General features: G+C 47.1%; 2 protein-coding genes across 12 annotated transcripts in view; both read left to right on the top strand.

Annotated features, from left to right (window-relative positions):
• Positions 1 to 137: 137 nt before the first annotated feature.
• LOC125440411 (zinc finger protein 345-like) lies at positions 138 to 11,061 on the top strand. Of its 2 annotated transcripts, none has more exons than XM_048510240.1 (5): positions 138 to 1,525; positions 3,742 to 3,868; positions 5,450 to 5,542; positions 6,553 to 7,819; positions 8,156 to 11,061. In XM_048510240.1, the coding sequence occupies exons 1-5, from the start codon at positions 1,277 to 1,279 to the stop codon at positions 8,364 to 8,366; spliced, it is 1,947 nt and encodes a 648-aa protein (XP_048366197.1). In that variant the 5' UTR covers positions 138 to 1,276; the 3' UTR covers positions 8,367 to 11,061. The 2 variants fall into 2 exon arrangements, with proteins under 2 accessions (XP_048366197.1, XP_048366187.1); XM_048510230.1 differs by having other exon boundaries at positions 6,553 to 7,939; positions 8,024 to 11,061.
• Positions 11,062 to 14,028: 2,967 nt separating this feature from the next.
• Positions 14,029 to 21,980, top strand: part of LOC125440422 (zinc finger protein 568-like) — a 27,207-nt gene continuing 19,255 nt past the window's right edge. The window contains exons 1-5 of one of the 10 annotated variants that reach the window (XM_048510290.1): positions 14,280 to 14,296; positions 15,028 to 15,111; positions 18,246 to 18,327; positions 18,943 to 19,069; positions 21,953 to 21,975. In XM_048510290.1, the coding sequence (XP_048366247.1) occupies positions 18,265 to 18,327; positions 18,943 to 19,069; positions 21,953 to 21,975 (213 nt within the window). In that variant the 5' untranslated portion in view covers positions 14,280 to 14,296; positions 15,028 to 15,111; positions 18,246 to 18,264. The other 9 variants (XM_048510274.1, XM_048510282.1, XM_048510249.1 and 6 more) reach the window with 9 other exon arrangements.

Below are 21,980 nucleotides of genomic sequence, written 5' to 3'. Positions count from 1 at the left end.
GATATCTTGTTTTCCTGCAGAGTTGGAATCTGCAACTGGGCCGCTTCAGGGGGCGGCCATTTTACCACCATCACCACCTGCTTCCAAGGCAGCTGCCATTTTTCCTTCCTTCCTCTGCTCCAAAAAAGTGTTTTGGGGGTGGAGGCGTTCCTCCTTTGTTTTGTTTTTTAAAAAGCTGGCAACTATTTTATCGCTGTAACTGTCTGCCTGTCAGTTTATACCCAGAAACAATATCCAGTTGCTGGTTTTATAGACAAAGCTTTAAAAAGCCTTGGTGGTAAATAGGCAGGGAATGGCGCCAACTCTGGATCACAAAAATGTGGGGAAAACTCCTGTGTGGAAGCTCCGTTGCCTCTGGATTGGGTCTGCAAAAAGCCACAAGGGGAGACCACGCCAGTCTTTCCCCCTGCTCCCCCAGCCCCCCCCCCCATTTTGTTCTCATTCTCTTCCGTTCTTGTCAGCTTCCTGTTGTTTGGGGGCTCTTTTTCTCTCCTCTGCTGCATATTCATGGGGAGGAGCTCTTCCTTCAAGGCCTTGCAGAGTATTAAATGCAGTTGCTGGATCTTTGAGGTCTGCCTCCGGCAAGTGCCTAGATCTGAGATCTGGTCCACATGTCTAGGAGGGAGGTTCTCACGAAGAGTAACGTGGTGGAGCGGACGGGGAAAACATCAGGGCCTTTGTATTGTCAAAGAATTTCACAGCCAGTATCACTGGGGTGTTGTGGGGTTTCCAGGCTGTATGGCCATGTTCTAGTAGCATTTTTTCCTGACGTTTCGCCTGCGTCTGTGGCTGGCATCTTCAGAGAACCTGATGGTAGTAAATGGCCTATTTACTGTTTTTTCCATTTGTGGATTCAAGGGAGCTTCACCGGAGACTGCGGATGGAAGAATGCATTTTTCTCTGAGTTAGAATTTCCCTGCCACAGAAATGCATCATGACCAGTCCAGGCAGGAACTATTTCCTTGGATGGCTAGTTTTCTGTGTGCGGGGAGATAGTCACTCCTCGCTGGCATTTGTCACCTGCAACTTTATGTCAAGCAGTCTGTCCCATCCCCTCATGATACTGCCTGCCCCAAACCAGCATAGCTGCCTAAATGTGTGGGGCAGGCTAGGGAGTCTTGGCTTCCATCAGCAGGGGGAGGGTGTGGGTTGGCTTCAGGCAGGGTCAGGAACTCTTTGCCCTGGAATGGATTTGCAGAGGTTGGAAGGAAATGATTCGAGGATGAATGAATGAATGTGGGACCGCCCCCCAAAACAGTGACTCAGTGGGAGGAAGATGATGGGTCAAACACTCTGGAGCCTTCCTCGATCAAACGTAGCCCCTTCAGTTGTGTCCCGAAGCCATTATGGAGAGAGGATAATTCAAAGAACTGGCACAGGAAACGTGTTTGTAGTGCAAAAAAGGAACTCCCCACCCCTTTTATTTCTCACCCTCCCAGGCAAGAGTGAAAAGACATACTTGATGCCTTCTCTGCCATCTCCTGTGCTTGGCGAAAGGAAGAGAGCCACCATGCAGCCAACTCAGGTAAGGGGGCGGGGTGGGGGGTACTGGTCAGGCATGCATGAGAGGGCACGGATGGTTCCTTCCGTTCCAGGGTTCAGAGGATCAGGCTCCTTGCCCTTCATTCTGGTGCTGTAGATTTCAAGACTGCCCATGGTGACCCACCCCCTTGTCTAGCACGGCAGGAGTAGGAGCAGGAACTATGAAACAAACCTGGACCATGAATTTCCTGTGTCAGTTACCATGTGGACATGCGTGGCCTCTTCCTCACAAGGCAGCTAGCCCCCTGCCAGTGAAGACAGCCCCTCTGGCTCCATGATGCTCCCAAAGGGGTATGGGGTGGGGTGCCAATAGTCCCCACAGGGCTCTCAGGAGCAAGCCTCAGGAGTTCCAGGGAACAGAGTGAGGGCAGCAAAGCCCTAGCCGAGCCGCAATCAGCAGCCCACAGAAGTCTTAGAGCACAGCCTCAGCCAGGCTGCAATCATGGAGGAAGGCCAGGAAGGCTGATGGCTACTAGGAAGCTGGAGCAGGGAGCTCCCAGGAGGAAGGGGACGTCCTGAGAGGCATAAAATGAAGGCAGAGCCAGAGGGGTTGATTGTTGTGGTGCAGAGGTTCAAGCTTGCAGGTGTGATGTTAACTACTTGACAGAAATAAAGAGCTGATGGACAGACCCCGCTGTCATGTCCTGTTCATTCCAGAAGAGTAGCCAAGCTCCTGCGAGGGGTTGCTGGCAGAGGGGGTCTCACACAGTTCTTATACAGTCGACAAGTGAAGCTGATTTTAATGAGATTTTTAACAGATCACTATTGCCAGATATTTTGCAACAGATCTGTGTATTCCTGGATCCAAATCTGCTCACTTGGGCATCAGGTATTCTAAAAAGGACCTTCATTCTCAGATTAAAGGTGGCAATCAAAGCTCTAGATTCAAATGAGGGTTGCACAAACTCCACTCTAAGTGTGTCCCTGCGACACAACTTGGTACTCCTGCCAACCATCACCGGAACTGCAGGTGTGTGTTGTCCAAAGACTCAGAAATTTTACTGATCCAGATGCCTGCCCCAAGCAGAACCTGAGGGATTATTTTAGCCTTAAAAGTGATAATGGGTGCAGGGACGTACTGACTGCTTTTTGAATGGAACAGTCTCAGAAATGCATTTGTATCGATCCTAGCAGCTTCAGTTCCTGACTGGAACTGACTTCTACATACTTAAAATGTGCTACTTGCTTAGTTTTCCCTCCTTTGACAGTTCAGACTTTGTGCCCAGAGCAAAACCTTTTTGAAAATAGTATTTTAGATTTTTTTTTACAATGTACAGATAGCCCCTCCTGATTAACGGGATTAACACATTGATTTAATGCCTCACGGAGACACCCTTCCGTGTTCTTCACACAGTCCTAGAAGTCACTGTCAGTTTTGTACAGACTGGCTTAAAAACATCCAGTTATACTAAGCTATACTTTTACCGTCCCTACAGTATTTCTTTGTTCCATAAACCCCGTAAGCAGGGGCTGTAAGTCTGTGGAATACATAATATTAATTGCTGCAGGAATGATCTCTGGTCAATATTCAAGTGGCCTCCGGCTTTTCCTCCCTGCCGCAACTCAATTGCAGTGCCGGTTGGCAGGAAGCAATCTGGTGAGAGCAAAATAGCAAATTGCGAAGGAAAATGTGATCACCTCCGAAATAATGCCCCACATCTTGTTCCTTTGGGGGAAAAGCACCCAAAGAGGACAGCGTCCCAGCCTCTGCCTCATCTCCCTTACCAAGACCATCCAGATCTGCAGGAGTCTTCCTGGGCTCAAGGCCAGAGGAAAGATGCTTCATCAGTGGCTAAAAAAGGCAGTGATTTCTTGACCTGATCAGAAAGCAGGGCAGGAGGGGGAGAGGAGAGAAGCCACATCAAACCTCCAGAAGATTGTGCAGGTCTCCCTCTCTCATGTTTAGTTTTAATGTTACCTGGTTGAGCTACGGAATTCCGGAAGTATCTTTGGAATTTAACCCCAAAATGAACAAACCTATTTGGAAAAGGGAAAATACTTACAGCCATACAATTTGGCTTATAAATTAAATAAGCAAATCCACCGTTCCTTCTATCAGGAGGAGATTAAAATGTCCATTCAGGCCTCAGACCCAGCTGTCTCTGCTTCTGACTTTTCCACCCACAGATCAGATCAGCTTTACTCTCAGGTTACTTTCCACTGATGTAAAGAAATGTTTCCTCCTCCTCCTCCTTGCAGGGTGGGGTGTCCTTTGAAGAGGTGGCCGTGCTTTTCACCAAAGAGGAATGGGCCCTCCTGCAGCCCACCCAAAGGGCGTTGTACAAGGAAGTCATGCTGGAGAACTTTTGGAATGTGTCTTCTCTGGGTGAGGATCCTTTTCTCCTGGGCTGATCTCAACAGCAGATCTCTGCTACTTCCATGATCCTTCCTGTGATTTGGGATGCCTTTTTTGGGGGGGGTTATCTTGGTGAGAGGGAGCCCCTGCCTGGCAGTCTTGTGTTGGACCACCTGAGAGGTCATCAGAAAGGGTGCCAGAGGAACTCTCCGTCAAGAGAAGGCGGGGTAGTCTGCGCAGGGGCTTCTCTCCAATCTTGCCAAACCTGGACTGAGAGGTGGCTGTAGAGGGAACTCTGCTGGCTTCTTTGCCAATGACTGAGTTTGCAGCTGCATTTCTGCAACACACCCTCTATCCACCAGTGCCCTGCGGAGGTTTTCCCCTCCAAAATTTCATCTGCCTGACTCTTTAGACTCTGAGCAGCCCTTCCTAGTAGCTTCTGTGGAAAAGTGTAGCATGTGAAGGGTGTATTTGGTTGCAATTTCAACTGTTTTCCCACCCTTTACTCAAAATAAATATAAATGGGCTTTTTAAGCTCAGATTCCAGCCACTTCCCAGTTTGTCAGAGAGTGTTTCTAGTTTAAAATAAAACCTCCTTTCCTAGTCAAAAAAACAAACAGGCACATGAGGCTTTTTAGAAGTTAGAAAAGATGGACTAGAATAAGATTTCTTTAAAAACAAAAAAGATATTTGGCAAAGCAAGAATAACAAAAATAAAGCAGAGAAGTTGGTATTGAAGGAACTATATACAAGATTTTTGTGACTTATCCCACAGATTCAGTTTATTCAGTTATTCAGAAGTTGTTTTATTTCTTAGCTCTTTCAAATTACATAAACCAGTCAGCTATTTTAAAAGCTATTCAGTTGCTAATATAGTTCTCCTTGTCTGTTCTCTTTTGTGAGAGATCAGCTTCATTCTCAAGAAGCAGATGTTTTTAGCAGGATTTCTGCATGCTGCCTAGGACAATCTGAACCCACTAAGGTGTATGAATAGGATTTTCTCTCTTCTGTGTCCCTACAGAATAAAATCCACTCCCTTCTCTGTGAAGGGCCACAGTCCTTAATGAGCCTTCCCTGCTTATTCTTCCTTAGTAGATTTCCCTCAGAGATCAAAGCAGTGTGCTTTGGCATACCACTGTTGTATTATAGGGAACTCAGAACAGACCAGTCTTGTCTGTCTGAACTTTTTCCCTCACAAAAAGGAAGATTTGCACCAAGAGAACGGAGCTATTCCCCAATGCAGCCATTCCTTAGCTCCCCCTGGTGCACAACTCCCTCTCAGTTCTCATAGCACTGACTAAAACCTGGCTTTTTAGGTGCCACCCGATCACAAGCAGCTGTGGTTGGCTCCTGGTTGCTGGAGCTTTGTTACAATGCAGAAAACCCTGGAGTCCATCCCAGTTTCCATCTCCGTTTGACAGGGAGCAGCCACAGAACTGCTAGAGCCAGATGGACGATTCTTGGCTCTGTACTGTCTCTCATTCCACTCCTAATGCTTTCTTCTTGTGTATTTCTGGATGAGCTGTCAACCTCCCTTGGGACTGAAGAATTTATTTGCACTCAGGAGAGTTATAATTTTGGTGGTGGTTGTTTTTTCCCCCTGATTACAAGGTCCTCTGATTGCGAAGCCTGAGCTCATATCCCAGCTTGAAGAGGAAGAAGAGGTGTTTCTTGGGATCTTTGATGAAGAGAAGGAGCTGGCAGGTAGCTACTATACGTCCCTTGGGGCTGTACTTTGCCTGTGCTTCCTTTTAACAGTGGGTGGATTTCTGTGAGGATCATCATCACTGTTTGACCTTCTCTTCCTTAGAGACTGAATGAGGTGTGAATGTGGAAATGGTGGCTGTAGAACTGGAACCTATGAAAACAACCCATTTCCTTGTACCAAGTCAGATGGCTCATTCACTGTCCACCCTGAGTGGCAGTGTCTCTTTGGCAGGGCTGCTACCCAGGCACCTGAAACCCCTTTAGATGGAGATGCCAGACACTGATCCTGGCACATGGAAAGCATGCATTTTCCCACAGAGAAGACCCAGAGCAATTCCCACGAGCACTCACATTAGGGCATTTGAAACTAATAGGATACAGCACAGACTCTGGGGGAATATATGGACTTTGAGAGAGGCTGCAGTCTGGACCTTTCTGAGGTTATAGGGAAGGGATGGTGATGTTATTTCCAAGATTGGTCTGAATGTGACCGAGACCCTGTATTTTCAGTTAGAGTCCTTGGGGGGAGCCCTGTTCCTTCATTGTACTGTAATGTTGTGGAGGGGATGTGGCTTAAACAACTTCTGGGGTGCTGTTTTGAGGATAGGAGGGCAGGTTATTCATGTTCTAGTCAGGGGGACATTTGTGAGTCAAACACCACAAAGAGAAAATTTCCATTGCCTTTATCGCGGAGCCCCACTTCAATCATCCCTCAGTGACCTGGGAAAAGGAAGGAATGAACCAATCAGAGACCTTCATCACTGCCTAACAACAAAGTCACAGGGCGGTGGCTACATTTTGGGGCTGGTGTTTTGATTTACAGTTTAAGTCAGTGAAGGATCCTAGGACCAGATTGCCCTCCAGGACTCTGGACATGGTTCGCAGACACCTGGCCTTTGAATTGTTGCATGCCTGTACAGCAGTTAATTTAGTTCAGTCAAACACTCAACCTACATTCTTTTTCATACTGTTCATTCCACAATTCTTTTCTCTTTCCACACGTGTAGCGTGCGATCCAGCAAATGAAATGAAAGAGCATGGTGTGAATGAAAAAGGAGTGACATATTCAGATGGAAAAGACATCACTGAATATTTTGGTGCCCTGAAAAAGAATGAAAGAAAACAACCAATTCAAGGAAGAAGTAATTCTGGTCCTTTCCAGGATGAGGATTCGCAAAAAACTGAATTATTTGATAAAATTTATGAAAAGTACAATATGAATGAGGACGCTGCAACTGGGAAAAGGCTTTCTGAAAAATCAGATAAAAATGTTAATTGCAGTGACCGGACCAGAATGAAAATATTTGAATCCTTGAAATGTGCGAAGAGATTTATGGAGAAAAAAAAGATAACTTCTCATAAAAAAATTCACGTTGTGGACACCAACTGTCAATACTCGGATGGTGGGAAAAGCTTCAGCAACAATGGAAGCCTTATTTCCCATCAAATTTCCACAGGGCAGAAGCCATATAAATGCCTGGAGCGTGGAGTAGCCTTCAAGCACAGTGGCAGCCTCACTTCCCATCAAAAAATTCACATAAGGGAGAAACCATATAAATGCCTGGAGTGTGGAAAAGCGTTCAGTCAAGGAGCACAACTTTCTTCCCATCAAAGAATTCACACAGGGGAGAAACCATATCAATGCCAGGAGTGTGGAAAAGCCTTCAGGTACCGTGGAAATCTTACTTCCCATCAGAGAAATCATACAGGGGAGAAATCATATCAATGCCAGGAGTGTGGAAAAGCCTTCAGTCGGAAAATACATCTTACTTCCCATCGAAGAATTCACACAGGGGAGAAACCATACAAATGCCTTGAGTGTGGAAAAGCTTTTAGTCACATCACATCTCTTACTTCCCATCGAAGAATTCACACAGGGGAGAAACCATACAAATGCCTCGAGTGTGGAAAGGCCTTCAGTGACAAGAAAAATCTTACTTCACATCAGAGAATTCACACAGGGGAGAAACCATACAAATGTCTCGAGTGTGGAAAGGCCTTCAGTGAGAGGAAAAGTCTTACGTTACATCGGAGAATTCACACAGGGGAGAAACCATACAAATGCCTGGAGTGTGGAAAAGCGTTCAGTCAAGGAGCACAACTTTCTTCCCATCGCAGAATTCACACAGGGGAGAAACCTTATAAATGCCTGGAGTGTGGAACAGAGTTCAGTCAGAGTTCAAATCTTACTTATCATCAACGAATTCACACAGGGGAGAAATATCAATGCCAGGAGTGCGGAAAAGCCTTCAGACAAACAGCACATCTTACTTCCCATCGAAGAATTCACACAGGGGAGAAACCATACAAATGCCTCCAGTGTGGAAAAGACTTCAGTCAAAGCATAGGTCTCACTAGACATCAGAGAATTCACACAGGGGAGAAACCATACAAATGCCTCGTGTGTGGAAAGGCCTTCAGTGACAAGAAAAGACTTGCTTCACATCGGAGAATTCACTGAGGGGAGAAACCATACAAATGCCTCGAGTGTAGAAAACACTTCAGTTGGAGAGTACATCTTACTTCCCATCGAAGAATTCACACAGGGGAGAAACCATACAAATGCGTGGAGTGTGGAAAAGCCTTCAGTCAAAGCACATGTCTCACTAGACATCAGAGAATTCACACAGGGGAGAAACCATACAAATGCGTGGAGTGTGGAAAAGCCTTCAGTCGAAGCACAAGTCTCACTACACATCAGAGAATTCACACAGGGGAGAAACCATACAAATGCCTCGTGTGTGGAAAGGCCTACAGTGGCAAGGAAAGTCTTACTTCCCATCGGAGAATTCATACGGGGAGAAACCATACAAAGCCTTAAGTAAGAGTGGAAGCCTTACTTCCCATCACATAATTCATCCAAGGCAGAAACCATAAATATTGCAGGAGTGTGGAGTAACCTTCAGGCACAGTGCACTCCTCACCTTCCATCATAGAATTCACAGAAGGGAAAAATGATATCATTACCTGGTGTGTGGAAAAAATTTCAGTGAGAGTGGTCACTATACTTCTCATTAGAAATTCACACAGGGGAGGAACCATATCAATGCCTCAAATGTAGAAAAGGCTTCTGTCACAAGACAAACCTTACTTCCCATAAAAGAACGTGTGTAGGGACATCCCTTCAAATGTTTTAACATGACTGTCATGTCGTCGCTCCCCCCCCCTTACCTTCTCATTTCCAGACTAACCATACCCAGCTCCCTAAATCTTTCCTCATAAGGCATGGATTCTAGATCTTTTACCATTTTGGTCCCCCTCCTCTGGACACATGCCAATATTTTTCGTGCACTGTGCTTCCCAGAACTGGACACAGTATTCCAGGTGAAGTCTGACCAATGCAGAATAGAGCGGTAACATTACTTCCTTGAGATCCAACCCATAGTGTGGATTAAGGAAGGTATGGAAAGCTTTTATGCATTGCCCCCACATTTCAATGGAGCTCACAGAGCAGGGCCTCCCTGATTAATTCCATCCTGTTGTGAGCCAGATCCTTTTGTCACTCCAAAATGACAAATCCATGGGCCACAAGATCCTTCAAAGCAGATGAGAACACTATTAAGTGGCTGATGATTGGCCCTGAGTGGAGGAGGTAATTCTTTGTGACACCTACTGGAAAATACAACTCCAAATCCTCCAGCGAGCATTAACCATTTGGAATTGAAGTAAAGCATGACAAAGACTCCTGCTTGGTTGAAAGCAGATCTCTGGGAAGATGATTGAACAATGATCTCTGCGGGAGGAAGCGACACAAATCAAAGTCTTGGAGGTGCCCTTCCAGAGGTGTAGGAAGATTGGAAGATCCAGAGCATTGGCATCCGTGTTGGTGCTGCTATTAGATTGTTATTCTGTGCATTCTGCATTTACAAACCTCTGTTTACACAACAGACCCAAAAGTATGCCCTGGGAAGGGAGGGAATGCTTACTACTAACTAGAGAGGTCCAGGGATGGATCACAAACCTTGCCAGCTGCCCTGGAGGCCAGACCAGCCTCTTAATTGTAGCTGTGGGGGTGGACAGCATGGTGTGGAAAGGGTGCTCAGCGTGCACTCAGAGATGCTCCTCGCAGGCAGATATTATTGCTATGGCTGTCTTTCAGTTCAAGGTTCCATCGCTTGTCTATCATATCACCCTCATCAACTCCTGCCTCTGATGAGGGATTCCCTCTTCTTTCATGCCCCCCCCCCCCCCAGGAGGGAGCCTGTCTCCTAATATGATACCCTCTGTAATACATGCAGGGACCACCTGACTTAGGGAGTGGAAGATCTCCCAGAATTACAGCTGAACTCCAGATGGCAGATATGAGTTTCCCTGAAAAGCTTGGATTTGTACCCCGCTTTTCTCAACGATAAGGAGTCTCAAAGTGGCTTGCAAACTCCTTCCGTTCCTCTTCCCACAACAGGCACCTTGTGAGGTGGTTGGACTGAGAGAGTTGTGACTAGGTCAAGGTCACCCAGCAGGCTTCATGTGGAGGAGTGGAGAGTCAAACCCAGTTCTCCAGATTAGAGACCACACTGGCTCAATGGCAAGGCATTCTATCTCACGGAGGTTTCTCCCCTCCCCAAACCCTGCTGATCTCCGGTGCCGTGCCTGAATCTCCAGGAATTTTCCACCTCAGAGTTGGCAACCCTCGTTCCCACAGATTCATCTGCTGAAATCAGTATAGTGGGGAAGAACAGAAAACCGTAATCTGGAGAACTGGGTTTGACTCCCCACTCCTCCTATGAGCAGCAGACTCTCCTGGTGAACTGGGTTTGTTTCCCCACTCCTACTGGCTGAACTCGGGCAGTCACAGTCTACCCTGGGCCATACACAGTTCTCTCAGAACTCTCTCAACCCCAGCTACCCCACAAGGTGTCTGTGGTGGGGAAAGGAAGGGAAGGAGTTTGTCAGCTGCTGTGAGACTCTTCCTGGCTGAGAAAAGTGGGATATAAATCTAAATTCGTTTTCAGATTCTAATCAGCTTTGTCCTCTTGTCCACGATGCAGAGGAAAAGTGCTGCTATTGGTGGGATGGACCTGCAGGTTCCGGCCTCCTGGACCGGGGGGATTAGCAGAGCATCTATTTGTGAATAGCTCTTATTTCTGAGGCTATAGTCCATGGCAGCATGTGCAAAACTGCAGCATTAAACATGCAATAAAATATCTGTAACCAATAGGGAGAAATCAGACATTGTTAAAATAATTAAACAGGTGGGCTAGTAGGTGCATCAAGAGTGTTATCATGACCCCCCCCCCCCCCCCCGTGTTAATGTTTTAATTTCGAATAGTTTTTAACATCCCAATTTTACCAAGTTCATTTTAGGTTTTATGGGAGTATTTTAGTGACTTTTAAACGGTTTGATATTTTGCTGAATGTTATTGTATTCAGTTTGATTGTTCTTGGTTTTATTCTTGTTGTATTGGATTGCATTTTGTAAGCCACCTTGAATATGGCTATAGAAAGGCAAGGTATAAATACTTTTAATTAAAAAAATAACGAATTAAAAAAATGGAGGTATAAGTAATGAATGGAAAGACATCTGCCAACAAAACTTTAATTTGATCCTCATGCGTTTGTATACAAAAGATCCCAAGTTCAAGTTAAAAAGACCAGGTAGGAGCTGATATAAAAGATCTTTCTCCACCTGAGCTGCTGCCAGGTGTCAGAGACACACCTGAACTTAGCGGATCAGGGAACGGCACCTTCGTGGGACATTCCCACAGTCTCATGTGTTTGCTCCCCCAAGGGTCACTAATGGCAGACACCCCACCCCCCACCCCATGAGACTGATTGACCCTCAGATTGCAAGACCTGAGCAAGGCTGTTGAGGCATCTCAGAGGGAACATAGAACATAAGAACATAAGAACAAGCCAGCTGGATCAGACCAGAGTCCATCTAGTCCAGCTCTCTGCTACTCGCAGTGGCCCACCAGGTGCCTTTGGGAGCTCACCTGCAGGAGGTGAAAGCAATGGCCTTCTGCGGCTGTTGCTCCCGAGCACCTGGTCTGTTAAGGCATTTGCAATCTCAGATCAAAGAGGATCAAGATTGGTAGCCAGAGATCGACTTCTCCTCCATAAATCTGTCCAAGCCCCTTTTAAAGCTATCCAGGTTAGTGGCCATCACCACCTCCTGTGGCAGCATATTCCAAACACCAATCACACATTGCGTGAAGAAGTGTTTCCTTTTATTAGTCCTAATTCTTCCCCCCAGCATTTTCAATGAAAGCCCCCTAGTTCTAGTATTGTGAGAAAGAGAGAAAAAATTCTCTCTGTCAACATTTTCTACCCCATGCATAATTGTATAGACTTCAATCATATCCCCCCTCAGCCGTCTCCTCTCCAAACTAAAGAGTCCCAAACGCTGCAGCCTCTCCTCACAAGGAAGGTGCTCCAGTCCCTCAATCATCCTTGTTGCCCTTCTCTGCACTTTTTCTATCTCCTCAATATCCTTTTTGAGATGCGGCGACCAGAATTGGACACAGTACTCCAAGTGCGGTCGCACCACGGCTTTATATAAGGGCATGACAATCTTTGCAGTTTTATTCTCAATTCCTTTCCTAATTATCCCCAGCATAGAGTTTGCCTTTTTCACAGCTGCCATGCATTGAGTTGACATTCCCATGGAACTATCAACTAAGATGCCCAAATCCCTTTCCTGGTCTGTGACTGATAGCACTGACCCTTGTAGCTTGTATGTGAAGTTTGGATTTTTTGCCCCTATGTGCATCACTTTGCATTTTGCTACATTGAACTGCATTTGCCATTTCCTAGCCCACTCACCTAATTTATCAAGGTCCGCTTGGAGCTCTTCGCAATCATTTGTGGTTTTCACCACCCTACATAATTTGGTATCATCTGCAAACTTGGCCACCACGCTACCCACCCCTACTTCCAGGTCATTTATGAATAGGTTAAAGAGCACTGGTCCCAAAACCAGAGGGAATTCATTCATAGGGTTCACCTTCAGTCGGAAGAGACTTGATCGCACCGAACACTCAAACAGTGGCCTTCAGTGAATTGCTTTAAATGGGGGGTTCACCTTTCAGTAAACGATGCTTAAGAGCCTGGGAGTCTTGCTGGATCCAGAGCTGCTGTTGGATAAACAGATGGCCATGATGGCAACAAATGCTCTTTCCTCACTACCGGTAGTTAAGAAGCTGGCTCCTAATCTGCAGGTGCCTGATCTGGTCCCAACAATCCCTGCTTCAAGAACCTCCAGGCTAGATTAATGTAACATGCTCTACCTGGGGCTGCCCTTGGAGACTGTCTGGAAACTGTAGCTGGTACACAATGCTGCAGCCCATTTGTTCTCACAGGGTGTCAGGGTCCAATTCAAGACACTGGTTCTTCCCATTCAAGCCCTTCATGACCTTCCTGGGCTCACATACAGGAGAGGACTGGCTTCCTCTGCAGATTCAAAATACCAAAAATTGCTGCATAAAAGTACTGCAATGGCAAGTGTATTGTGCAATATATCAAATTAATCCATATACAAAACAATATTCCCACTAAAAGTGCAAGTCTATTTGCAGTATTTTCCAATTACAGTAAAGTATATCTATGAAAAGGTTTCAATTCATTTCAGACTTCACTTCAAACCTGTAGGTTGTATGTTTCCTTTCTAGTGACTGGGTCTCCACAATCAATGGAGAGATTCCATTGATCCCGGAGACCCCGGCAACAAGCCGTATGTTGCTTTATTACATGAATGTACTGATACAAGATTCATCGTAGTGTTGAAGTGACTGTAAAGGAAGCATACAACTTGCGTGTTTGGAATGAACTCTCCAATGAATTGAAAAGTTTCCCCACCACAGAAGGAGCTGCCTAAAGTGATGAGGAGTGAACCTTTGTTGTTGCAGATGTTCAGAAGATGCTGCAAGATTTGTTTGCCCGGGCTTTTGGTGGGCGATGAACAGCAGGCTCCGTGTAGGTGGGGGAGTTTGGGGTTTGTTCTTTTGGTTTGGTTTTAACTGGTAGTTTTATTGACCGCTGTAAGCCGCCTTGAGCCAGGAGGACAGGTAGGGCATGAATATTGGAATAGCTACATACATAAACCATGAAGTTGCCAGCTGGCCTGAGGCCTGCTCCCATCTGCCCCAGTATCCTACAATAGCCCAGCACAGAGGCACGAGAAGGAAGTGAATAACTGATGCCTTTGCTCTGCATGCAAGCGAGAAAAAAGAACTTGAAAATGGAGAAATAAAGTCATCTCCAAGAACTAGGCAGGATAAATAGCAGACGATTGGAGGAGAAACCTTCCAGTCCTTTTGATTAAACTTCCAGTAATCTGTTTAGCTGGGAGGTTATTCTGTTTGCAATCACCTCATTTCAGGCGGGGTATTTCATTGGTACCCATGAAACGCTACAGCAATTTTAGGTGCAACAATGGTTCGCTCATCTGCCCCAAACCTCTGGAATTGGGGGTGGGATTTAATATTCTATGTACATATATTATTTTTCCATTTTGAGTATATATATATATGTGGGAGAGCGGGGAAAACACAACACACACGCAGAGCACATGAAGCTATGGTGCAGGTGCCACCAGCCGTGGACCCAACTGCTGCCCACCCGCAGCCCCCCCCGCAGCGGCCCTCTGAGGGTTAAAGGGAGAGAGAGACAAGGTCCTAGAGAGGCCACGGAGAGAGGGGCGCCGGATGGAGGGGGAGCCACTCTCTGCCCCTCCCGGAAGCAGCCTTTGGTCTTCCGGGACGCCGGCGATCTGCAAGGGGCTGAATGCGGGTGAGGGAAGCTGCAATGCCAGAGGTGGGGGGCGGTTCCCTTCGTGCAGAGGAGCCACGAGGTCCCCGCGGAGGTTTCGGGGGGCAGGATCCGAACTCGGCGCCCGGGGGAGGCTCGAGGAGGGTGGAGGGGTCGGGGGTCCCAGAGGCGCTTTTCGGAAGGAGGGAGGGGCGCCCGGGGGGAACCTTTGGGTGGGGCGGGGCAGAGGTGGGGGGGGGGGCTGACCAAAGGCCCCCGGGAGGTGGGACCGAGTGGGGTGGAGGATTAAGTGGGGAAGTCGGGCTGTGGGGCGCTGGACCCGGAAATAAGGGGACCCCCTCCTCCTCCTCCTCCGGCAAGGGGGCGTTTCTGGCTCCCCCCCCCGGAATCCCAGATGTGGGGGAGGGGGAATCAGCGACGGGCCAGGCAGCACTTCAAGGTCGCCCCCCAGGTAAGGCAGGCGCTGCTGGGCTGGCGGGCGAGGAAGCGGTTCTGGCATCGAGAGCAGGAAGGGAAACCAGCGAGGGGGGGGGGGGTCCCCCCAAGATCCACGCCAGGTGCCAGAGGGCAAGCCGACATCCCAGCAGACGTGCCCACAGACCCACCCCCACCCCCGCGGTGAGATTTTGTCTGTGGGGAACCAAAGCAGAGACCAGGGGCAGGTAGTTTGCCCCAGAGGTGATGCTTTGGAGAAGGAGCTTCTTGGTTTTTTCTCCACTTTTCCACATGGTTGTGGGGCATCAGGGCACCTTCTCTGATCTCTTGTTTTCCTGCAGAGTTGGAATCTGCAACTGGGCCTCTTCAACTGGAATCTGCAACTGAAACTGCACGCACACACGCACGTCCACCCTGCTGCCAAGGCAGGTGGTTCGTCCAAGGGGGGATGCGTTGGGGAAGGGGCTTCTTGGGTTTTTCCCCACATGGTTGTGGGGCATCAGGGCACCTTCTCTGATCTCTTGTTTTCCTGCAGAGTTGGAATCTGCAACTGGGCCTCTTCAACTGGAATCTGCAACTGAAACTGCAACGCACACACGCACGTCCACCCTGCTGCCAAGGCAGGTGGTTCGTCCAAGGGGGGATGCGTTGGGGAAGGGGCTTCTTGGGTTTTTCCCCACATGGTTGTGGGGCATCAGGGCACCTTCTCTGAAATCTTGTTTTCCTGCAAACTTGGAATCTGCAACTGGGCCGCTTCAGGAGGTTGCCATTTTATCACCCCCCCCCCCCCCCAAGACAGCTGCCATTTTTCCTTCCTCTGCTCCAGGAAAGTGTTTGGGGGGGGGGGGTCGGGGGCATTCCTCCTTAAAACAAAAAGCTGGCAGCTGTTACATCATTGTAGCTATGTGCTTGTCAGTTTATACAATATTCAGTTGCTGGTTTTATAAACCAAGCTTAAAGTAGCCTTGGTGGGAACTCTGGATCACAAAAACGTGGGGAAAACTCCCCTGTGGAAGCTCCAGTTGCCTCTGGATTGTGTCTGCAAAACAACCACAAGGGGAGACCACACCACTCTTTCCCCCTGCTCCCCCCCCCCCGTTTTGTTCTCATTCTACTTCGTTCTTGTCACTTTTCTGTTGTTTGAGGGCTCTTTTTCTCTCCTCTGCTGCGTATTCATGGGGAGGGGCTCTTCCTTCAAGGCCTTGCAGAGTATTAAATGCAGTTGCTGGGTCTTTGAGGTCATCTGGGAAGACACACCGTCCACCTCAGGCATGTGCATAAATCTGAGATCTGGTCCACATGTCTACGAGGGAGTTCTCACGGAGACTAACATGGTGGAGCAGACGGGGGAAACATCCGGGCCTTTGTATTATCGAAGGCTTTCACAGCCAGAATCACTGGGGTGTTGTGTGGTTTCCAGGCTGTATGGCCATGTTCTAGCAGCATTTTCTCCTGACGTTTCGCCTGCATCTGTGGCTGGATCTGATGGTAGTGTCAGGCCAGACCCCATATCTGGCCCTGCACAGTTATGTTTATAAAGATTGGTAAGGAAATAATACCGTATATACTGGTGCATAAGTCGACCCGCATATAAGTCGAGGTACCTAATTTTACCACAAAAACCTGGGAAAACTTATTGACTTGTGTATAAGTCGAGGGTGGGAAATGCAGCAGCTACCGGTAAATTTCAAAAATAAAAATAGATACCAATCAAATTACATTAAGGCATCAGTAGGTTAAATGTTTCTGTCAAGGGAGGAATGTTTATGTTATCAGTACCAATATTTCAGAGTATCTTTAGGAGACCCTCCTGATGATACCACCCAGGTTTGGTGAAGTTTGGTTCAGGGGGTCCAAAGTTATGGACCCTCAAAAGGGTAGCCCCATCTACAATTAGCTCCCATTGGGAACAATCGGGGATTGGGGCACCCCCTTTGGGGGTCCATAACTTTGGACCTCCTGAACCAAACATCACCAAACCTGACTGGTATCAGCAAGAGATTATCCTGATGATACCACCCAGATTTAGTGAAGTTTGGTACAAGGGGGTCCAAAGTTATGAACCCTCAAAAGGGTAGCCCCATCTACTATTAGCTCCCATTGGAAACAATCGGGGATGGGGGCACCCCCTTTGGGGTCCATAACTTTGGACCTCCTGAGCCAACCTTTACCAAACCTGGGTGGTGTCAGCAGGAGACTATGCTCATATACATAACCCCGTATAATCATATTTCTCCCTCACATGCTTGCTTCCTTAGCATTAAAATCAAACTGGCTAGTCTGCCCCTTCCTTACACAAAAGCTGGAATTTTCCTTTGCTCTTCGGCTTCTGTGTTTGTCCCTCCCACAGGCAGGGCAATAAACTGAAACGTCAGGAGGGAATGCTCCTAGAACATGGGCCATACAGCCCGGAAACCACACAGCACCCCAAACTGAATTCTGTCTTTCTGGTTTTCAGTCCAGATAACCAGTTTCCAACATTCCTGAGGGTGGGTTAGAATCAGAAAGCTCCCTCTCACAGGTGAAAGATTTCACAAACATTCCAGAGATCATTTTTAAAGGTTAAAAATGATTTTTACAGTTCTAATGTGTGATTCTAATAGAATACATGTTATATAGATCTATCTCATTATCATTTCAGTGTTCATTAAACTATATAGAAAAACACATTTTCAATTATCTGATCAGATTCCTCTGTGTTCTAACCTTTGGTCTCTTCATTCCTGTGTTTATTGACATAGGCCATCTTATATAGCTAGTTTTGCCAAACAGGTCCTTTTGTCACGTCTTTAGCCCTTAGTGACCTGATCTTTCTTAGCGATAGGATCTTTTCTTGCCTGCAAGACCAGTTGGCATAGAGAGAAAACCCTCTTGAATCTCTGGTTATATAAATCCCTTATTCTTTAATATCAAATACAATGTTAGGCCTATTCTCCATTCTCCCAGAAGTAAAAGGCCTTTCTACCTACCTTTTTCCATATGTGGATTCAAGGGAGCTTCACCTGGGACCGCAGATGGAATGCATTTTTCCCTGTGTTAAAATTTCCCTGGCACAGAAATGCATCATGGCCAGTCCAGGCGGGAACTATTTCCTTAGATAGCTAGTTTTCTATGTGCAGGGATATAGTCACTCCTAGCCGGCATTTGTCACCTGCAACTTTACGTCAAGCAGTCTGTCCCATCCCCTCTGGATGCTGCCTGCCCCAAACCAGCATAGCCCTCTAAATGTGTGGGGCAGGCTAGGGAGTCTTGGCTTCCCTCAGTGGGGGGAGGGTGTGGATTGGCTTCAGGCAGGGTCGGGAACTCTTTGCCCCACAATGGATTTGCAGAGGTTGGAAGGAAATGATTCGAGGATGAATGAATGAGTGTGGGACCACCCCCCAATACAGCGGCTCAGTGATGGATCAAACACTCCGGAGTCTTCCTCGATCAAACGTAGTCTCTTCAGTTGTGTCCCGAAGCCATGATGGAGAGAGGGCCATTCAGGGAACTGGCACAGGAAACGTGTTTGTAGTGCAAAAAAGGAATTCCCCACCCCTTTTATTTCTCACCCTCCCAGGCAACAGTGAAAAGACACGATGCCTTTTCCGCCATCTCCTGCGCTTGGCGAAAGGAAGAGAGCCACCATGCAGCCAGCTCAGGTAAGGGGTCGGGGAGTACTGGTCAAGCATGCACGAGAGGGCAGGGGTGGTTCCTTCTGTTCCAGGCCTCGCAGAATCGGGCTCCTTGCCCTTGGTTCTGGTGCTGCTAGATTTCAAGACTGCCCATGGAGAGACACAGACACACACACGCCCCGTTCTCTTGTCTAGGAGCGGAGAAGGCCAAGCAGGAACTATGAAACAACACTAGACCATGAATGTCCTGTGTCAGTTGTGGACATCTGTGGCCTCTTCCTCACAAGGCAGCTAGCCCCCTTTCAGTGAAGACAGCCCTTCTGGCTCCAGGATGCCCCCCAAGAGGGGTGGGTTGGGGCACCCTTTGGGGATGCATAACTTTGGACACCCTGAGCCAAACGTCACCAAACCTGGCTGGTATCATCAGGAGTGTCGCCTGAGGGTAGCCTGGTGCCGCTAGCTTAAAAACTGCACCCCCTGCCAGCCGACAAAGTGAAAACACACAAAAATGTTTTAAAATGTGTTTTCGATTTTTGCGCCCCCTGCAGGCGTGCGCCCGGTGCATCGTGCACACACACCCTGTCCCCTGGTAGCTTCGCCACTGCACTGATGTAAAGAAATGTTGCTTCCACCTCCTTGCAGGATGGGGTGTCCTTTGAAGAGGTAGCTGTGCTTTTCACCAAGGAGGAACGGGCCCTGCTGCAGCCCACCCAACGGGCGCTGTACAAGGAAGTCATGCTGGAGAACTTTTGGAATGTGTCTTCTCTAGGTGAGGATCCTTTTCTCCTGGGCTGGTCTCAATAGCAGATCTCTGCTACTTCCATGATCCTTCCTGCGATTTGGGATGCCTTTTGGATGGGTTATCTAGGTGAGAAGGAGCCCCTGCCTGGCAGTCTTGGGTTGGATCACCTCAGAAGTCATCAGAAAGGGTGCCAGAGGAACTCTCAGTCAAGAGAAGGTCGGGTAGTCTGAGCAGGGGCTTCTCTGCAGTCTTGCCTTACCTGGACTGAGGGATGGCTGTGGAGGAAACTCTCTGGCCTCTTTTCAAATGACTGAGTTTCCAGCTGCATTTCTGCAACATACCCTCTGCCCACCAGTGCCCTGCGGAGATTTTCCCTCCAAAATTTCATCTGCCTGACTCTTTAGACTCTGAGCAGCCCTTCCTGTTAGCTTCTGTGGAAAAGTGTAGCATGTGAAGGATGTATTTGGTTTTAATTTCACGGTTTCCCCACTCTTTAATAAAAATAAATATAAATGGGCTTCTTTAGCTCAGATTCCAGCCATTTTCTAGTTTGTCAGAAAGTGTTGCTAGTTTAAAATAAAACCTCTTTTCTTAGTCAAAAAACAAACAGGCACAAGAGACTTTTTAGAAGTTAAAAAAAGATGGATTAGAATAAGATTTCATTAAAAACAAGAAACATATTTGTCATAGCAAAAATAGCAAAAGTAAAGCAGATAAGTTGGTATTGAAGGCAATCTATACAAGATTTTATGACTTATTCCACAGATTCAGTTTGTTCAGCTATTTCTTATCTCTTTAAAATTACACAAACCAGTCAGCTGTTTTAAAAGCTTTTCAGTTGCTAATATACCGTGTTTCCCCGAAAATAAGACAGTGTCTTAGATTAATTTTTGCTCCCAAAGATGCGCCATGTCTTATTTTCAGGGGATGTCGTATTTTTCTGTGTTCTGTTCGTCGGGCATGCTTCCAAACAAAAACTTTGCTACGTCTTACTTTCAGGGGATGCCTTATATTTCGCACTTCAGCAAAACCTCTACTACGTCTTATTTTCTGGGGATGTCTTATATTCAGGGAAACAGGGTAGTTCTCTGTTCTCTTTTCTGAAAGATCAACTTTATTCTCAAGAAACAGATGTTTTTACCTGGATTTCTGTACTCTGCCTAGAACAATCTGAACCCACTAAGGTTTATGAATAGGATTTTCTCTCTTCTGTGTCCCTACAGAATAAAATCCACTCCCTTCTCTGTGAAGAGCCACAGTCCTTAATGAGCCTTCCCTGCTTATTCTTCCTTAGTAGATTTCCCTCAGAGATAAAAGCAGTGTGCTTTGGCGTACCACTGTTGTATTATAGGGAACTCAGAACAGACCAGTCTTGTCTGCCTGAACTTGTCCCTTCACAAAAAGGAAGCTTTGCACCAAGAGAACGGAGCAATTCCCTAATGCAGCCGTTCCTTAACTTCCCCTGGTGCAGAACTCCCTCTAAGTTCTCACAGCCCCTCTCTGTTGCCATATGTACCATCTGCTTATTTGAACATCAGCCGGTCCCCTCCCGGGGTATAATACCGGACGTCATCTATTTAGTTAATTATGGATGGGTTATTACTGCTACTGTTTTTATTGTATTGTATTTATTGTTTTAATTGGGATGATTCGATTGTGTTCTTTTTAATTACATTGTATTGTTTGTCATGTTTGTACAGCGCCCTGAGCCCTTCAGGGGTAGGGCGGTTTACCAAATCGAATGAATGAATGAATAAATAAATAAATAAATAAACTGGCTGTTTAGCTACCAGCCAATCACAAGCAGCTGTGATTAGCTCCTGGTGTGCTGGAGCTTTGTTACAATGCAGAACACCCTGGAATCCATCCCAGTTTCCATCTCTGTTTGACAGGGAGCAGCCACAGAACTGCTAGAGCCAGATATGGACGATTCTTATTTATTTTATTTTATTTATTATTGCATTTCTATACCGCCCTCCCCCGGAGGGCTCAGGGTGGTGTACAACACTAACAAACAGACAATAAAACAAGATAAAAATAAATTAAGACTTAAAATGCAGCATTCAAATATCAAACCTTATTTAAGTTTAAAAATAGATGGCATCCGACTATTAAAACCTCCTCTTAAGAGAGGGACAATGGGTCTAGAGCAGTGATGGCGAACCTGTGGCACGGGTGCCAGAGGTGGCACTCAGAGCCCTTTCTGTGGGCACTCTCAAACAGAGTCGCCCCCCCCCCCCCACTCACATCTAGGCTGGCCTGGTCCGCTGGGCTCGATTATTAGCATTAAACCTAACACCTAGTTTTGGGAATCAGTGTAGGTAACCCTGTTAAACCTCACTGATTTTCATGGGAAGAACTAAAGCTCGATCCTTTACCTGGGAGTAAGCTCGGTTGCTGGCAATGGGGCTTGCTTAAACCCTCCTAGGGTTGTGATTCACTCTTTGGAAGAGCTGCATCGTTGCTTCAAAGCAAAGCCACTGACTACCACCAAGCTTACTCCTGAGTAACGCACACCTCAGAACCAACCGTTTTTCCTAAACTAAAACCTCAGTATTCAGGTTAAATTGCCGTGTTGGCACTTTGCGATAAATAAGTGGGTTTTGGGTTGCAATTTGGGCACTCGGTCTCGAAAAGGTTCGCCATCACTGGTCTAGAGTGTTTCTCAGCATGTTTGTTTCGGGCACCCACATCAGCGGCTGGTCTCCCCAAAGGCCCGGTGGAAAAGCTCAGTCTTTCAGGCCCTGCGGAACTCATTGAGGTCCCGCAGGGCCCGGACAGCTGGAGGGAGAACATTCCACCAGGCAGGGGCCAGGGCCGTAAAAGCCCTGTACTGTGCCTCATTCCATTCCATTGCACTCAGGAGAGTTCTAATTTTGGTGGCGGTTGTTTTTCCCCCCTGATTACAAGGTCCTCTGATTGCGAAGCCTGAGCTCAT

This window comes from Sphaerodactylus townsendi, linkage group LG01, assembly GCF_021028975.2.
Source record: "Sphaerodactylus townsendi isolate TG3544 linkage group LG01, MPM_Stown_v2.3, whole genome shotgun sequence".
NCBI classification, from domain to species: Eukaryota; Metazoa; Chordata; class Lepidosauria; order Squamata; family Sphaerodactylidae; genus Sphaerodactylus; species Sphaerodactylus townsendi.
This window is presented reverse-complemented; position numbering and strand designations above follow the sequence as displayed.

Bases quoted from the DNA above. Each gene is read 5' to 3' on its own strand.
- LOC125440411 (XM_048510230.1), top strand. From the start codon at position 1,277: ATGATGGGTCAAACACTCTGGAGCCTTCCTCGATCAAACGTAGCCCCT. The intron at 3,869-5,449 runs GTGAGGATCCTT...CCTGATTACAAG, and splicing joins TTGGAATGTGTCTTCTCTGG to GTCCTCTGATTGCGAAGCCT. The intron at 5,543-6,552 runs GTAGCTACTATA...CCACACGTGTAG, and splicing joins TGAAGAGAAGGAGCTGGCAG to CGTGCGATCCAGCAAATGAA.